This window comes from Magallana gigas, chromosome 6, assembly GCF_963853765.1.
Source record: "Magallana gigas chromosome 6, xbMagGiga1.1, whole genome shotgun sequence".
NCBI lineage: Eukaryota > Metazoa > Mollusca > Bivalvia > Ostreida > Ostreidae > Magallana > Magallana gigas.
The window spans coordinates 43,728,033-43,743,166 of NC_088858.1; the positions used below are offsets into that span (position 1 = coordinate 43,728,033).

Consider the following 15,134-nt stretch of genomic DNA (forward strand, 5'->3'; position numbering starts at 1 on the left):
CTTTAGAAAAACAATACTATCCGAATTTAAAAATGTTCTTACCAGACACACATATCCTACACAACTCACTAAATCAGCAATATGTAGGGCGAAAGACACACTAATTGATGAACTTCTAAGAATTGTAGAACAACAACAGAAAAATTTCTTTTGTTCTCATCCTCAAACCAAGAAATCATATTATGTTTTAATCAGTCAAACAGTTCTTTCCCATTCTACAACAATCGGAAAACTTACAAGAACTGATCCAGCCTAATGATATACTTCACAGCAGACGCCAACCTCCAAATTTGAAGAGCATTATTCATTTCATTAAATCCCTTTAAACCATCTGTGATTTTGATCTAAAAAAAAAAATAAATGATAAATTGTATTTGTTAAACAAATGCAGGATTTTAATTTTTCTTTTTTTGATTCTGTAAAAAAGGGTACATGTATTTACGTATTTAAAACAAACTAATATATCTTTATGCTGTTTCACTTTGAATAAATCCCACATATAATTAAGATTGAATGCATCTTGAGTGACACATCGCAATAGAAATAAAGCTATTGTTCTAAATCTGTTTTGTCATTAAAATCAAATACCGGGGAAAACTAGTTCCTGTAGATTTGAAGTCTAGAGTCTTATCAATTGGCGTTCTTTGTTTATTTTTAACTACCTTCAGGACAAGGTACGTGACAGCGACAAAATCTTTTATTAATGCAAATGTCTACAATACAATGAAGTCAGAAAAACTGCGATCATTTAGTACTTTATTAAATCAATTATCGATTCAAATTTAGAACACGAATTTGGTAAATATTTTGTGGAAATCGTAATGATTCAAAACGGACTTTTTCATTTTTGGCGTACATTTCAATATAAAATCTGTTTTACATAATGTCAGGCATATTTTGTTTTGTCTTTGTTTAAGTTAACTTTGATACGAATTAAAAATATTTACATTTTCCAGCGTCTTTGCCTGTGATAACACTACCTATCGATTTTGTAGTATATAACCTAAATCTTCAAATGACGCCAAATTGATGGCCTAAAATCATAGAAATACAAGTAATACGAAATCAATCTTTGAATATTATGAGGTGATAATTGGTCGGTGCGTGATCAAAATCCAATAAAGCCCAAAGGGCTTTATGATAGATTTGATCACGCCCGACCGAAATTATCCCCTCATAGTACTCATTCCTTGAATAAATACTAAAAATATATATAGAAACAATTTTCAAAACAATGAAAAAATTAGTAACATCTGAACTTTCAACCTTTGATTGAGTAAAACACATTTACCCGATAGAATATGTCTAATCAGATATATACCCGATAGAATATGTCTAATCAGATTAATGTGCGAGGTTGGATCGTCAACTATTAAAAAAACCAAAAGCTTATATAAGGCCAATAAACATTATTTAATTAAAACATCGGTTAGAAATATACCGAACACAAAAAAAGAAAGCTTTAATTTTCAAACTGCAAAACACAAGGTTGTTTTTTTATAAACCATTTTTGAATTTTGCTAAGCTGATGGTCAGAATGTTTTAGGGAAAATTCAAGGCTGAATACGCACATGTGTGAGAGAGATGTTCCTACGATATTTTCTTTCATTCTAAATGATCACATTTATAATTTGTTTAAGAATATTCTTTTGTCATATCAAACAAATCTACAGGCGTCTTTTAGTTTGTAGATCTTTTTTTTTTAAAGAATACTACTACTATTTTGGTGGTTTAAATATATCTGGGTTTTTTTTTTAAATCTAAGAAAACCGTTAAACGATTTGTATTAACCCATCCTGCATGTTCTTCAAAGGATTTCCTGGTTTGTTTTAAATCTCCTTAACCAATTGCAGCGACTGTTCATTTTAACACATCTACAAGTGAATAGATAGGTTAAATTGCAAGTATGATATAAAATCGAGAATGCTGAATTTTAATCAATATTTTATGTAGTTTACAAACCGAAAAATAAAAAGATTTTAAAATTTGCGAGATGCGCCTCTCGCAATTTTACGTGGATATTAATTCCTCGCTTTTAATTAGAAATATACATCATGCCGCAGAACTGCATACACTGATTTAATATCGATGTTAACACGCACATACTTCAAACCGGTAAAAAAAAATTGAGACACAATTGAAGTTATTAACGTGATGGACAACTCGTGTATGTATGGAATAACTTGAAAAACATTTTTAAACTCGTAAGTTTCGCCCTTTTTGACAATAAATTATGCTATTTGTTTCGTTTGTTCCGTACATGCTCTCCTGTCATCATTGAATAATAACTTATTCATGAGTTGTAAAAGATATTGGTCTTTACATTTATGTATACATATAACTTTTACATGTATAAAACGGCAAGACATTCCTAAGACCTCTTTTAAAAATGCAAACACATGAAAGGCAATAATGGGTTTTGGAAAGTCCAACATAACAAGAATAAGAACCTTCAAATCAACAAAAAAAATACAGTCTTTTTGCTGTTGATAATTTTCAGAGTTGTAGTTGAAAAGATGGAAATAATCAATTTTTAATATCAATTGTCTTTATTGAAAAACACATGTACAGGGTGTTTGAGTTATGCGTATGAAATGTGTAATCCATAAAAATGTACATGATTTTTCTTTGTTGATGTTCACTGATACAGCTGTCAGTTTCTTATGATAAAACAAGCAATGTTTATTCGAAAACGAGTATTTTGATAACAAATAATTCTTCTTTAACTGCCAGTGTCGTTATAATCTCAAAGTCATTATTTCAACACAGGTGTGAGTATTTGTAAACTTCACATGCCAACAGATGTTATTAGAAAAAGTTAATGAAATTTACTTTAAATTTACAATGAAAAACCATTTTAAAAAATCCTTATGTCATGTAAGGCTCCATATATTCATGATAAAATAAGTTAAAGAACGAAGTCACAGAGTCTTTCAGATTACATCAAATTAACACCACCCAGGTGTCCAAAATCCTCCGTAATTGCTCGGCGCTGACGAAGGCGAAATGCTTGGGAAATTTGCAGGAACAATTTGTTTGTGATAGTACTCGAGTCTCGACTTCAATTTTTTCACTATATCTGGGTGCTTCTTGGACAAATCTACATGTTCGTTAGGATCATCTAAAATAAAAGCAAAACATGTAATTTAACATATCATGATCTACTTAATAAATAATTTTTTATAAGTACCAATGTCTTCATTTACCTTTAAGATTGAAAAGCATCATTATGTCGTCAAATGGGCGAGTGTGGTTTATCGATACATCTTCATACAAGTCAGATACGACTTGGTCTGGCTTGTACCAATCTTGGTAGGCCCCAGGATAACCATCGATCAACTTGTAGTCACCCATCCTACATCAAGATACATTTAAAGTTTGAAAAATTTGTTTTCTTAGAAACGACTTAGTAAATTGATAATCATCAAGTTTACCTTCGAATGTCAAGGATCTATTTTTTACACATTGCATATAAAACAAATTAAATCAAATTCTGTTAGAAAAATTGAATGCCATACAAACTGCAACGGGTATACCTTATAGCAGCGTGGCCACAATTCTCCGGCTTTAAATCGTCGATGTTGTAAATAAACTCGGTTCGTTTTGATTCTCCTGCCTTTTGAAGACTATCCCACTGATCAATACCATCCAATGTCGGGTCTTGAAAATATATACATACATATATTCATTCATAAAACTGGTTTACTAAATCTTTTTTATCATAATAAATCATTTTTCTTTTTCGATGAATGCCATTTAACTTTCCACAACATTCAAAAAGGTGTTTTTTAGTGGACAGGAACGGTATACGAATCGTTTAATTTCAAATATAAAAGACCCGGGGGGGGGGGGGGGGATTTGCAAATGGAAAATATTTAGGTACCTCACTACACCTAGACTTATTCTTTTTAAGACACTACGTCACAAAATGGCGTTTCAAATGTTTTGTTAAACTGTTTATATCGTTAAGTTGGGTTGTATATCGTCGTAGGTTTAAATTTTCAAAAATGAAACTTTTCATCCAAAATTGCACATTTTTTGCCTATTTGACTTCAATTCTTCTTATCCATTATGATATCTATCAAAATCAAGTAATTATCTGCTGATTTGAGAAAATCTTTCAAGGTGTAGTGAGCCACCTTAAATTGTGGTCGGTCTTTGCATCACGTGTAACATGCGTATTACTAGTACCTGGCGTTCCTCCTGCGGCGCTTAGCACTGTTGGCATCCAATCTACTGCATGAATCATCCTATATTGCAAAAATTGTCAATGAGTTTTATTCTTAACGTCAATTCATTCAAATTAATAAAGTAAAAGCAAAACTGTCCATCGCATTATAAGTAGTCTTAAAAATTATTCACTGGAAACGTTCATAGATGAAATCATAGAATGCTTCCTCGAACTAATGTGAAATTATTACAAAGATTATAACTATACAAAAGTTCTGATTAGTTACGTGATCAGTACCTTGATTATTTAATAATGCGAACAATCTTTACATAAAAGTAAAGTTGTAACAATGATTTATTAATGTAAGAATTTTAGACATATTAAATGCATGTGGTACATTGTCAAGTATAATTCGTACTGAATAATACTGAAATCAGCCTGCGCAATTAACAACACAGTTTCCGATGCAAAACAAAAATCGCCTCTGAATATAAATGAAAAGAGCAAAATTATACATGTTTTTCTGTATTTTTACAGCATTGTTTGTAAAAATAAAAATGTAAGGAAATAGAAGGAGAGACAGTGTTACGTTGCTATGTATATCTTGACACAGACAGGACATTAAAGTTAAAATATTCCTACAGATATGGAAGTTAACAGTGTTTAAATGTCTTAAGGAGGCATATCTATTCGTTCACTTTCCAACTGGTATTTGAAAAATACCTAATTTTCTTTACTGTAATCTCAAGGAGTAGCCGTATGGTAAAAAACAAAACTGTCTATTAAGCGCACGCTGAGCGTTTTTATTTACAAAAAAGAAAACAAAAATCTTTACAAATTAGTAATCAACAATCAGTCGAAAATCTAGGTGATTATGCGACTTTACAGCAAATCTTGATAGCCCATTGATATATAATTTTAGGTTTTAAAACATAATAGTGTGATGTGAGAATGTCGTATATATGTATATGGTATTGATTTATCCTAAAGCCAAATTACCTACCCTGAATATTCAATGTTAGACTTTTTTATTCCTGCGCCGGACACAAATGCAGATGCTCTAGTTCCTCCTTCAAACAAAGTGGTCTTTCCTCCCCTCAAAGGGTAATTATTCCCACCGTAGGGAATCATACCACCATTCTTTAAAAAGCCGTAACATTTACAAATATAGCATATTTATCAAATTAAAGAATTTTTTAAAAATCACCATTTATTCATTTACATTATTTGTTCGTTTTCGGTAAGAATAAACAATGAAAGATAATTGCAAAACATGTTGTTTGGAAAACTGACAGTAAATATATTTATAATATATTTATCAATTACCCTGTAACCAGAAATTAAACAGAAAAATATTACTTTAAAATGGTGAAAAAAATACTTTTTTGACTACTTACATCAGTAGTAAAAATAATAAGAGTGTCATTTAACATTCCTTTGGACTTTAGAGCTTTTGTAATGTTGCCAATAGCTTCATCCATTGCAGTTACCATACCTGATGATGGAAAACACAGTCAAAATATGGTAATGTCTTGAAAACTCCAAAAAATCTGTATTAGACTGTATCATAATTTCTTAATATATGTAGAGGGGGAGAAAAACATTTTGAGAACTTATGTACAACCCTTTAAAACATAAAAATATATAGACAGTGGTTCTAAATACACAAATTGTTGCCTTACAGGCATGTGATTTTGTGATTTCGCTCACACAATGCACACCACCATGAAGTCGATAGTTACCTAGGTAGGTCCTGCGGGATTCTGTATGCACCTTAGAGTACATGTCGCTATACTTCTGAGGGACCTGCAAAAGACATTCATAAAAATCACTTATTTAAAGAGTCTGAAAAGTTCAGTAAATAGTTTAGTAATGGATTAAAATAAATTGATAGATTTCGATTGAACTTGCGTGATGTGCACGTACTTTTACACACTGTTGACCTACCTGGACAATTTAAGACTCACCTGAAGAGGTTGGTGCACTGATTGGAAAGGTAAGTACATGTATATGGGTCTGGACGCATCGTGCTCCTTAATAATGGACTCTGCTCTCCGGGCATACATAAACTGGTTGGCAAAATAAAATAAGTGCAAGAACTTCCTTTTGGTTATGAATGTTAGTTACATGTAGTGTTTATTTATTGCTGATAGTATAACGGATAGTAAACTGTTTGATTTACAACAGTTTTTATTTATTACAATTAAATTTATCTCTTTATGCTTTTCTTCATGGTGATAAAAATATGTTAATTATACCAAACATTTGCTATTCCTTGTTCTAGGATATGCAATAAAATAAATCGCGGGTCTTGAGCTGCGTATCTTTATCAACCCGAAGTTACTAACGATCTCGTAAAACATTTGTCTTTCATTTTGCACATGAAGTGTTATTGGTTTGAAAAAGTTATATTTCTTAGTATTTGGGAACAATTTAAATAATCTTGTTTCTCATTTGATCCTTCAAATAAAACATAAATGAATTACTTACTGTTGAGTATTCACCTGTTGCGTTTACAGGGGTTTTATTGTCTCTGAAGTCTTTACCTCCAATTTTTACTGAAAAATAAACTCATATCTGAACTTGTAACATTTTTTTAAAATGCTTTAATCTTTCACTTTATGATCTTTTGAAAATACCCAACACATATGATAATAAAGTTTAATTTGTTTAGAATGATATCGTGTTGTTGATTTGATACATGTATCACATGATGTTCCTTACCGACACTTAGAGTATAGTAGTCCTCTGCGCCGTTGTAAAATCCATAGAATGTGTCAAATCCTCGATACGTAGGAGTACACTCCCATTTACAAAATCCCAAATGCCACCTTCAAACAAACGTTTGCAATCTCTTTGGTGTTTTGTGTTATCTTGTTCATATTTATTTCATTAAACATTGATTGCCTCGTGCTGAGGCAAAATGTATATATCTAGAGTGTGAAACACATGTAGCAGAGAAAATAGATAACAATTGCGTGGTATCCTGTGCCTTTATTTGATTATTTGAAAGTTGTTTTTTTTTGGTATAAGTAGAAATTTCATAAAAAAAATTAAATGCTCCGTGCTGATGCAAAATGCATACATGTAGGTTGTGAAATACACATAGCAGAGAAAATAGAAAACAAATGTGTAGTTTACTGTGCCTTAATTAAATCCTTTGAAACTTTGTTTTTTTAATTTTAGTATGAGTACAGATTCGTTGCCAATTTCAGCAGTATAAAGGTAAATTACATTGCTACTCACTTTCCAATGGCATGAGTAGCATAGCCAAGTTCCTTCAACTTTTGAGGCAAAAATGTATAGTTGAGAGGAGAACAGGTGGCTTGTGGCGGAAGGATCACGATATGCTGCAAAGTCATTCAAGTAAGTACTTTTTCATATACCTGTGCATATTTCAAGAGTAAGATCGCTAAATAAAATATATAATGATATTCCTTTCATAGATATTACGTTCAGTATTTAATTTTAAATTGATAAATAACTAATTTTAAGCCATAGTGTGAATTAAGGTGATAAACGTTTAAAAATAATATTTGTTTTCTTTGCAAAACAAGGAACAATAAATAATGTACTTTTTTAATTCTGGTATTTGAAATCCATTTTTAACATTTATTATTCTACAAAATGGTTTTCCCTACAATTGTTTCTTATAAGAATGTTCTTTTATACTTGTATTCTTTTGGCAATTTACAGCTATAAATAGTAACTCTGGTTCATACATGTACATACATATGTACATAGTGTTAAAATGTATACCTGTAACCCTGATTTAAAGGCATATTGACCAGTCATGAATGAGTTTCTTGATCTAAAATGCACAGAAACGTAAATAAATCTATTAATCCATGGCTATACATTAAAGATTTTGAATTATAATATTTTTTATTTTAGAAAAAGGCGTTTTGGGGCTTTATTCTTGATAAGTTATAGATATGAATAAAAGAATTGTAAAGGCCTAAATCCAAAACATAAAAACATTTAATAAAACTCACGGTGTGCAGACCGGGTTTACGTAAGATGAATTCAGAATCATCCCACTACGTGCTAATTTATCAATGTTCGGGGTGAGAACATCACGATTGCGAAATCCGACATCGTTCCAACCTTAAGAAAATTGTTCATACAATTTGCAATTAATTTGGTTGTTATTCTGAATGTAGATAGTAATTTTAATTTTCCTGAATTTCTGACATGCACCTTTTACATGCTGATGTATATTTTTGAATGCATTTAACGTGCAAGATCTTATTATTGCCAAGTACCCATTAAGACCGATCGTATAAAAACAACAGATTTGCTATTGATTCATTTATTTTAGCTTAAATGACGCTATTCTTAAGACGCTAGGAGTGAGAAAAAAATACGTCGAACCTATCAGAACTCAATATCAAACAAAAAGATAAGCCTGTGAAAATGTATCCCTTTTATATCCGGGTGATGACACAGTCTTTGAATATTTGACTGTAATCCTCTTTGATTTTAGGCCATTTCAATAGGGTTAAATTCTAATGATATATACCTCCTTGTAACGATATTTATATTGAAAATACCACATTTACAACACAATACTTAGCAAGCATATATACTTGCTTGTAACACGTTATTTTGTGTGCAACCGGAGGCGGATCAAAGATTTATTCCCATGCACCTGCCGTGAAACATAGCAGCATTGCTCTTTACTTTCACAAATATTATTTCTATTACTTGACCTCACTAAACTAATTTCAATAAAGCTTTTATATATGGAGTGCATTTATTATTTATTATAGTTCTTCTGTCTCAAGACGTGTAGAGCAGTGTGTTCTCATGTTTGTGTGCATCCAACCACAGCGAATTCGAAAACAGACTTGCTTTAAATATCACCGAATTGCGTTTTTTATATAATACTAATATATTAAAATTTTACAATTATCTTACGTTGTTAGATTCTTTAAAATTTTTAGCTGTTTTACCAATTCATTATTTAATTATTACGAACATATACAACCGGCAACAATTGGTACTTAACTTCCTGTAAAAAAAAAAAGTCATGTACACGGTTTATTTTTAGTCAAAAGTAAGTCGATATTGATTAGAATAATGTAAAAAAAATTAAGTTAAATAGATTAACAGTACAGAAACTTGCATTGATATTTTTCCAAGACATCTGACTTGAAGAGAGTATTAAAGGAAACTTGTGTATTTTCGGCAATTATGGGTACTCGCACGCTAGAATATGTTGTTTAAAAATATGCTTACCAAGGTCGTCTGCTACGATGAAAAGAATATGTGGCGGTTTGGCCGAAACACTCGAAAAAAACCAGATGAAGATTGTACAGATGACTAATGAGGTAGATGTCTCCATCGTTGTACATGTATAAAAATCTGGTGTGGGAACACCTTTATATAGAGTTTACTGCAAGTCATGTGCATGAACCAAAGGGGTCAAAAAATGGAACACATTTTATTGAATGTTATGTACGTTGAAAAACTCGGTCTATTTGACGGGAAGTAAAAATGTTATTAAACTGTGCGACAGGTAATTCGATAAATAATATTCTATTAAGTTTCCAGAGGAACTAGAATACTTGTGCTGTAAGTTGATATTTTGCTTATTTGCTTAAATTAATAAACGTATTTAGTGCACAAAGATCGTGCTCTTATCTACATGTTAAGGAAGAGTCCTTTATTTGTTTTGGATGTTATTTTTTAAATTTACGGTGTACTTTAGTGAAATATCATGTGTTTTTTTATCATCAAAATCAGCCGTGTAAACTCGTGGTGTATGATGACATTTAGAAATTTAAAGTTGTGACAGTTAATTACGATTGACATTGTTATTTATCTTCACATTAAGATACAGTACTTTACACATTTATCAAACGCTTGTGCATTGCAAAATATATTTAATTTGACCCAAAGCAAAATAACATATAAATCATACGTTGAGCTAGTGTATCAGAAAACTAACCTTTATGTTCATTAAATTTTAAAACCTTATTAATGAATGACATGTACAGTTTCACTTGGATAAAAAAAGGTATCTACAGTGGATTTTAGTGCCACATATGCACTTAACATTTTATTTTTATTTTCTACACTTCAGTCTGCATCATTTGCACTTTAAAATGTAAAATGTACATTTAAATCTGTGAAATTTCACAATTTATTTTGTAAAATCAGATTTTAATCTGTAAAATGTACATTTTAATCTGTACTTTTTAGACTATAATATTTAAAATTTACTTTTTAAATTATGATATTCACAATTCAGTCTGTATAATTCATATTTACTTTAAAGTTTAACATTAACACTTTAATTTGTAAAATTCATACAATAACTTGTAAAATTCACACTTTAATCAGAAGACTTAACACATTAATCTGTAAATTTGACACATTAATCTGCAAAATAATCTCTTAACACAGCGTGACTGTCCGGCATATCATGCAATCGACTGAATGAGCTGTCTTTATCAGTTTTCAATTTTCCAAAAAGTGAAACAGTAATAATTAAAAACTCTCAGACTTAATATTTCAGTGTCACGTCAAAAGAAGTTCAATGCTATGCGCCTTTTTTTTAAACAAGCCGTTTCACTCTTGTTTCTAAATCAGATTGAAATTGAACAGAAACAAAAAAGGCGACAATTTAGAGAAGATTGGCCCTTAAACGTACTATAAACTCTAATCACCCTGTCTAAAAAATATTTGTTCCTGAATTTCAAATGTACCTTACAAATTGTCATGCATTTTTGTTCAGGTTTTCCTATGGGTTTTTTTCTGTAAAATTGAGCATCAATTATGTTGATAGAGAATAAAACTAGCTACAAATTTGCAATGTTTAGATTGTAAGTTCTGCAGTTATATGGGTAGAAAATAAAAAGATGTGAAGTGCAAATGTGGCATTAATACTCCTTGAAAACACCAGTGAAAGAACAAAATGTCAAAAAGAGTAGCCAAATTAAAAAAAACAACAACATTACAACATAGATAAAATCACTTTCATTAAAAGAAACTTAAAGTTGCATATGCTGTATTCAATTCAAGTCATACTTAATGGAAAATCAAAGTAATTAAATACTAAAGGGAGTTTATTTTATCGATTATTTTTTATTTTAAAATCAACGATATGTTATTTTGCATGTCAAATAGTTTCTAATTATAGCCCGCCAGGAGGCGGTCCGTTATTTGTTATACATTTAGATATTGTAACTGCGTTTCTGAGGGATAGTTTCTTTTAGAAGTAATATTATGCTTCTCTTTATGAATTAAAAGTAAATTTGCTTGTAGAAATATGGCGTGTGCCTTTAAAAATATTACAGAGATTTTGTTTAACTCTTAAATGTAAATTAGGTTAAAGACTGTCGTTTTAGGCGCGTTTGATCGATACTATTATCTATTCGGAAAACTTCATTTTTCATTCTTTTCAAAACAATATTTTGGGATCGGTATACGGGACATACTAAAGACCTGAAATACTACAGACCTGAACGACATAGAATTTTGTATGAATGATATATTTGAATTTCTATGTTCTGCATCAAATAAAATGACTTTGTGTGTGTATTTATTTATTTAGATTCCCATGTGAAATGTGGTAGAAAAATATGAAAAGACAACCATATCAATATTATTTGCGCATAAATATGAAGGACCTGAAAATTTGAGCTGACCTGATTTATTTTTAATACTTTTGAGAACCTCATGCAATTAAATAACAATGATTATATCTTTATAAACTGAAGTGTAGATAAGATTTATAACTCCATTTAGGAAAATAAGCATCCGTACCTTTATAATTATCCATTTTAATTTTATAATGTGGTCCCTTGAAATTATATAAACTAATGCATTTTTATTCAATACAATGTAATAAAAAATAAAAATGGTTTGAAATACTTAATCTCCAAGAGGATAATGATGATTTGAACTTTGTATTATGATGTACAAATTAATGCATGTGTTTTCAATTACTTCATACTATGGCAATGGTGATACAATTACTGTTAGAAATGCTTACAGTAACGAACCTATTCTTAAAAATAATAGAAAGTTGTTAAACTTCAAAACGAGTTGCTGAAAATATATTAAAATTTACCTTAAGCTTTACATTAGTACAACCAACTCGTTACTTTCTTCTTTGCGGTGTGTGTTTTTTATGTAAACAACCAATGGTGATTCATACAACAATTATATTTTGGCGGCCCATTTGACGTTTGCGTCAATATGTTTTCTTGTCTGTATTTAGAATAGTTACGCACATTTGTATGATACAAATTATCGCACTTTTCCGACAAGAATATGGAGAAAGCTCCATACAAATCATGTATTGTTATATTCAAAGATAGAATTAATTCCATCAAACTATGTATCAGTAATAGAAATATTTCTGAAAATTGTATGGATCCAAACAATATTAAACTCTATTTTCGTTCTACCAGATGCTCTGCTGCCACCGTTAATCTTCGACAAGCGGGAGAGACTTTCCGTTTGTCGGAAATTTACGGAGACAGCCAACCGTCTGGTTGAATGTAACTATATTGAACTCTGCCGTAGGAATAGATACGACTACAAAAATATCTAAATTGTTCGTGCTATTTGAAATCTGACTATTTTCAAGGTAATCATAATTAGTTTCTTCGAAAAACAATGCTTCATCATACATTACAGCAAATTTATTGGTTATCTTCAAGATCCACATGTAATTCTTGTTTGCGGTGATGATTTTGGTTAGGTCCAAACACTGTTTCACATCCGGTTTTCCAGAGTAACTGCATGATTAAAATCAACTCCAAAAAATGTTTTTCAACAAGCTACATTACTTTTAAATTTTCTACCGGTTTGTAAAAGTTTTGTATACTATTTAGGGGGTAGTTTTCATTTTGGTACGGACTGTAAACGTCTTCCAATTTGAAAAATTCAATATTACGTGATGTCGTAAGCTTTATCAGTATGAAAACGGACAACAAGAAATTAACGCATAGGAATTGGAAGTGGGCTTGCGCAGTGCGAGCCAAAAGACACAGTAAAAAATAGCATTTATTTAGAATTTAGATTGAGCCAGGACGTCGGAGAAATCTGCTAAAAAACAGATGGCATAATAACCCATATTTGTAGATAGAAATATGAAGAGAATGTGTCGAAGCTTACTAGTAGTTTATAACAGTTTTATTTCCATTATGTTGTAAAAATCAATGCAGTGATACTTTAATATTTGTGTACCATGTACAGTTGTATGTCTTACTGTTTATTTAGTATGTATATGTTCACACGTATAACCTATGAGATATTTGTCTCTTGGAATTAAGAACTTGAACTTGAATGTTTAATTATGGTCAATTTAGTTGCTTTCTTTGATTTGAGTTATATCTCATTTAATTTTTTTGCAATGAATGCAACCTTAATTATTTATAATTACATACTAAACGCATTTTTCTAATTTGAAGGAACTGTTTAATATAAAATAAATATAAATTGTTCGTATGAATTTAGATTAGAGTTTGACAGTTTGTCTTACCAGTGAGAACAAATATGTAAAATGACTCTCGTTTCTGCAACAGTTCGTTTCGCATTATTTAATTTGATAGATGACAATAGCATGTCAATATGATGGTTTTCTCTTCATCTACATATATGTATATATTGTTGGTTATAATATTAATTTTGGATATCCTAAGAAGAAAATATATAAAACTAATGTATTAAATATCGCTGCTGGTGAATATATTGGATAAAAATTATTATAAAAAAAAAGGAAAAGAAAAGAGAAATTCCTATTAAAAGAAAACTTTCCACTTTCCATTTTTCACAAAATAATATTACAAATCAGACGAATGAGTTGTTCTCACCTTACGAAATAAGTACTTTCTACTATTTCATTAGTTTCCAAAGAGAATCAAACATCTTCTTAATATACCAAAGCAGCGTTAGAGCTTATCTAAATAATTGATATAACCCTTTTTTATCAAAGTTCTTGTACCCAGTTGTACTTCGATAATTTAAAAAAAAAATTCAAAAAATAATTAATTTACCATCTCGATTTCCTAGGTTGTTATCTCAAAATTGAAAAATATTTACTATAGGACCTTATGAAAATTGGCTAAAAATGCGCTAAATTTTCACATTTTTCTGTATCATTCTGTATTTCCGCCCTAGGAATTCCCTTTTCTTTCAAATATATGAAATTAGTATAATCAGACGTCTATAAGTGAAATTTAAAAATTGTTTATCTCTTAATTTGGTCCAAGGGGTTAAACCAAGGTTGATTTTTTTTTAACCTATAATTGTAATATTGCAGTATTTATTGACTCAGAAAATTTCATTTTTAACGAAATACGAGGGTCAATAATAATATCTAATTTTTTTTTTTCATAAAAATCAAACAGATTACAGATTATTGTATTGATATACGGTAATTCATTCCATTTGATGAAAAAATATTTTTGTTATCCGATTTTTAAAACAACATGATTTGTCACCATGGCGCACGGTAACGTTAAAAAAATGACGTCAAGATGACGCGCGTACAGTTTATAGAAATAGCCAATCTTTATATCACGCTTCGTCTTCTATGCTTTTCATCTTGCAACTTAAAACAGCAATATATTACTTGACATCTGATTTGTTCATATGTTTATGAGAATCTCTAGTCACTTACAATTTTTTTTCTAAATTTTGCAATTAGGTTTCTTCTTTCATTTAAAATTTTGTACATTGAGCGGATCAAAATCTTCACTGGGTGGATCAAAACTCTTAGCGTCTATTTCATCATCCGAATCGGCCTTCTTGGGCTCCTTGAGCTCGTAACATAAAGGGTACTCAAATCTAAGACAGTGCTTAAGTAGGACTATAGAACATTATCAGACATAAGTCCGTAACAAGAAAAGAGCTTAGCAATTTGCCCAAAACTTAGATAAAGGTGAGTTTAATTTTAACAATTTCACAATTTAGAAGTTTATTTGTTATCTATTTTAATTCAGCA

General features: G+C 30.4%; 1 protein-coding gene across 1 annotated transcript; it reads right to left on the reverse strand.

Moving 5' to 3' along the window:
- Window positions 1–2,519: 2,519 nt before the first annotated feature.
- On the reverse strand, window positions 2,520–9,601 carry LOC105349071 (arylsulfatase B). Its single transcript, XM_034469869.2, has 14 exons — window positions 9,413–9,601; window positions 8,167–8,278; window positions 7,931–7,982; window positions 7,418–7,521; window positions 6,896–7,002; window positions 6,662–6,729; window positions 6,139–6,240; window positions 5,914–5,977; window positions 5,569–5,666; window positions 5,175–5,311; window positions 4,192–4,250; window positions 3,537–3,660; window positions 3,207–3,355; window positions 2,520–3,121 (listed from the first exon to the last, which is right to left on the reverse strand). Exons 1-14 carry the CDS (start codon window positions 9,516–9,518, stop codon window positions 2,949–2,951), a joined length of 1,455 nt encoding a protein of 484 aa, XP_034325760.2. The 5' UTR covers window positions 9,519–9,601; the 3' UTR covers window positions 2,520–2,948.
- Between the last annotated feature and the right edge of the window lie 5,533 nt (window positions 9,602–15,134).

Excerpts from the sequence above, each read along its gene's own strand:
- LOC105349071 (XM_034469869.2), bottom strand. The coding sequence starts at position 9,518 with ATGGAGACATCTACCTCATTAGTCATCTGTACAATCTTCATCTGGTTT. Across the intron at positions 7,003-7,417 it reads GCTACTCATGCCATTGGAAA|GTGGCATTTGGGATTTTGTA; the intron begins GTGAGTAGCAAT and ends GTTTGTTTGAAG. Across the intron at positions 6,241-6,661 it reads CAACAGGTGAATACTCAACA|TTTATGTATGCCCGGAGAGC; the intron begins GTAAGTAATTCA and ends TTTGCCAACCAG.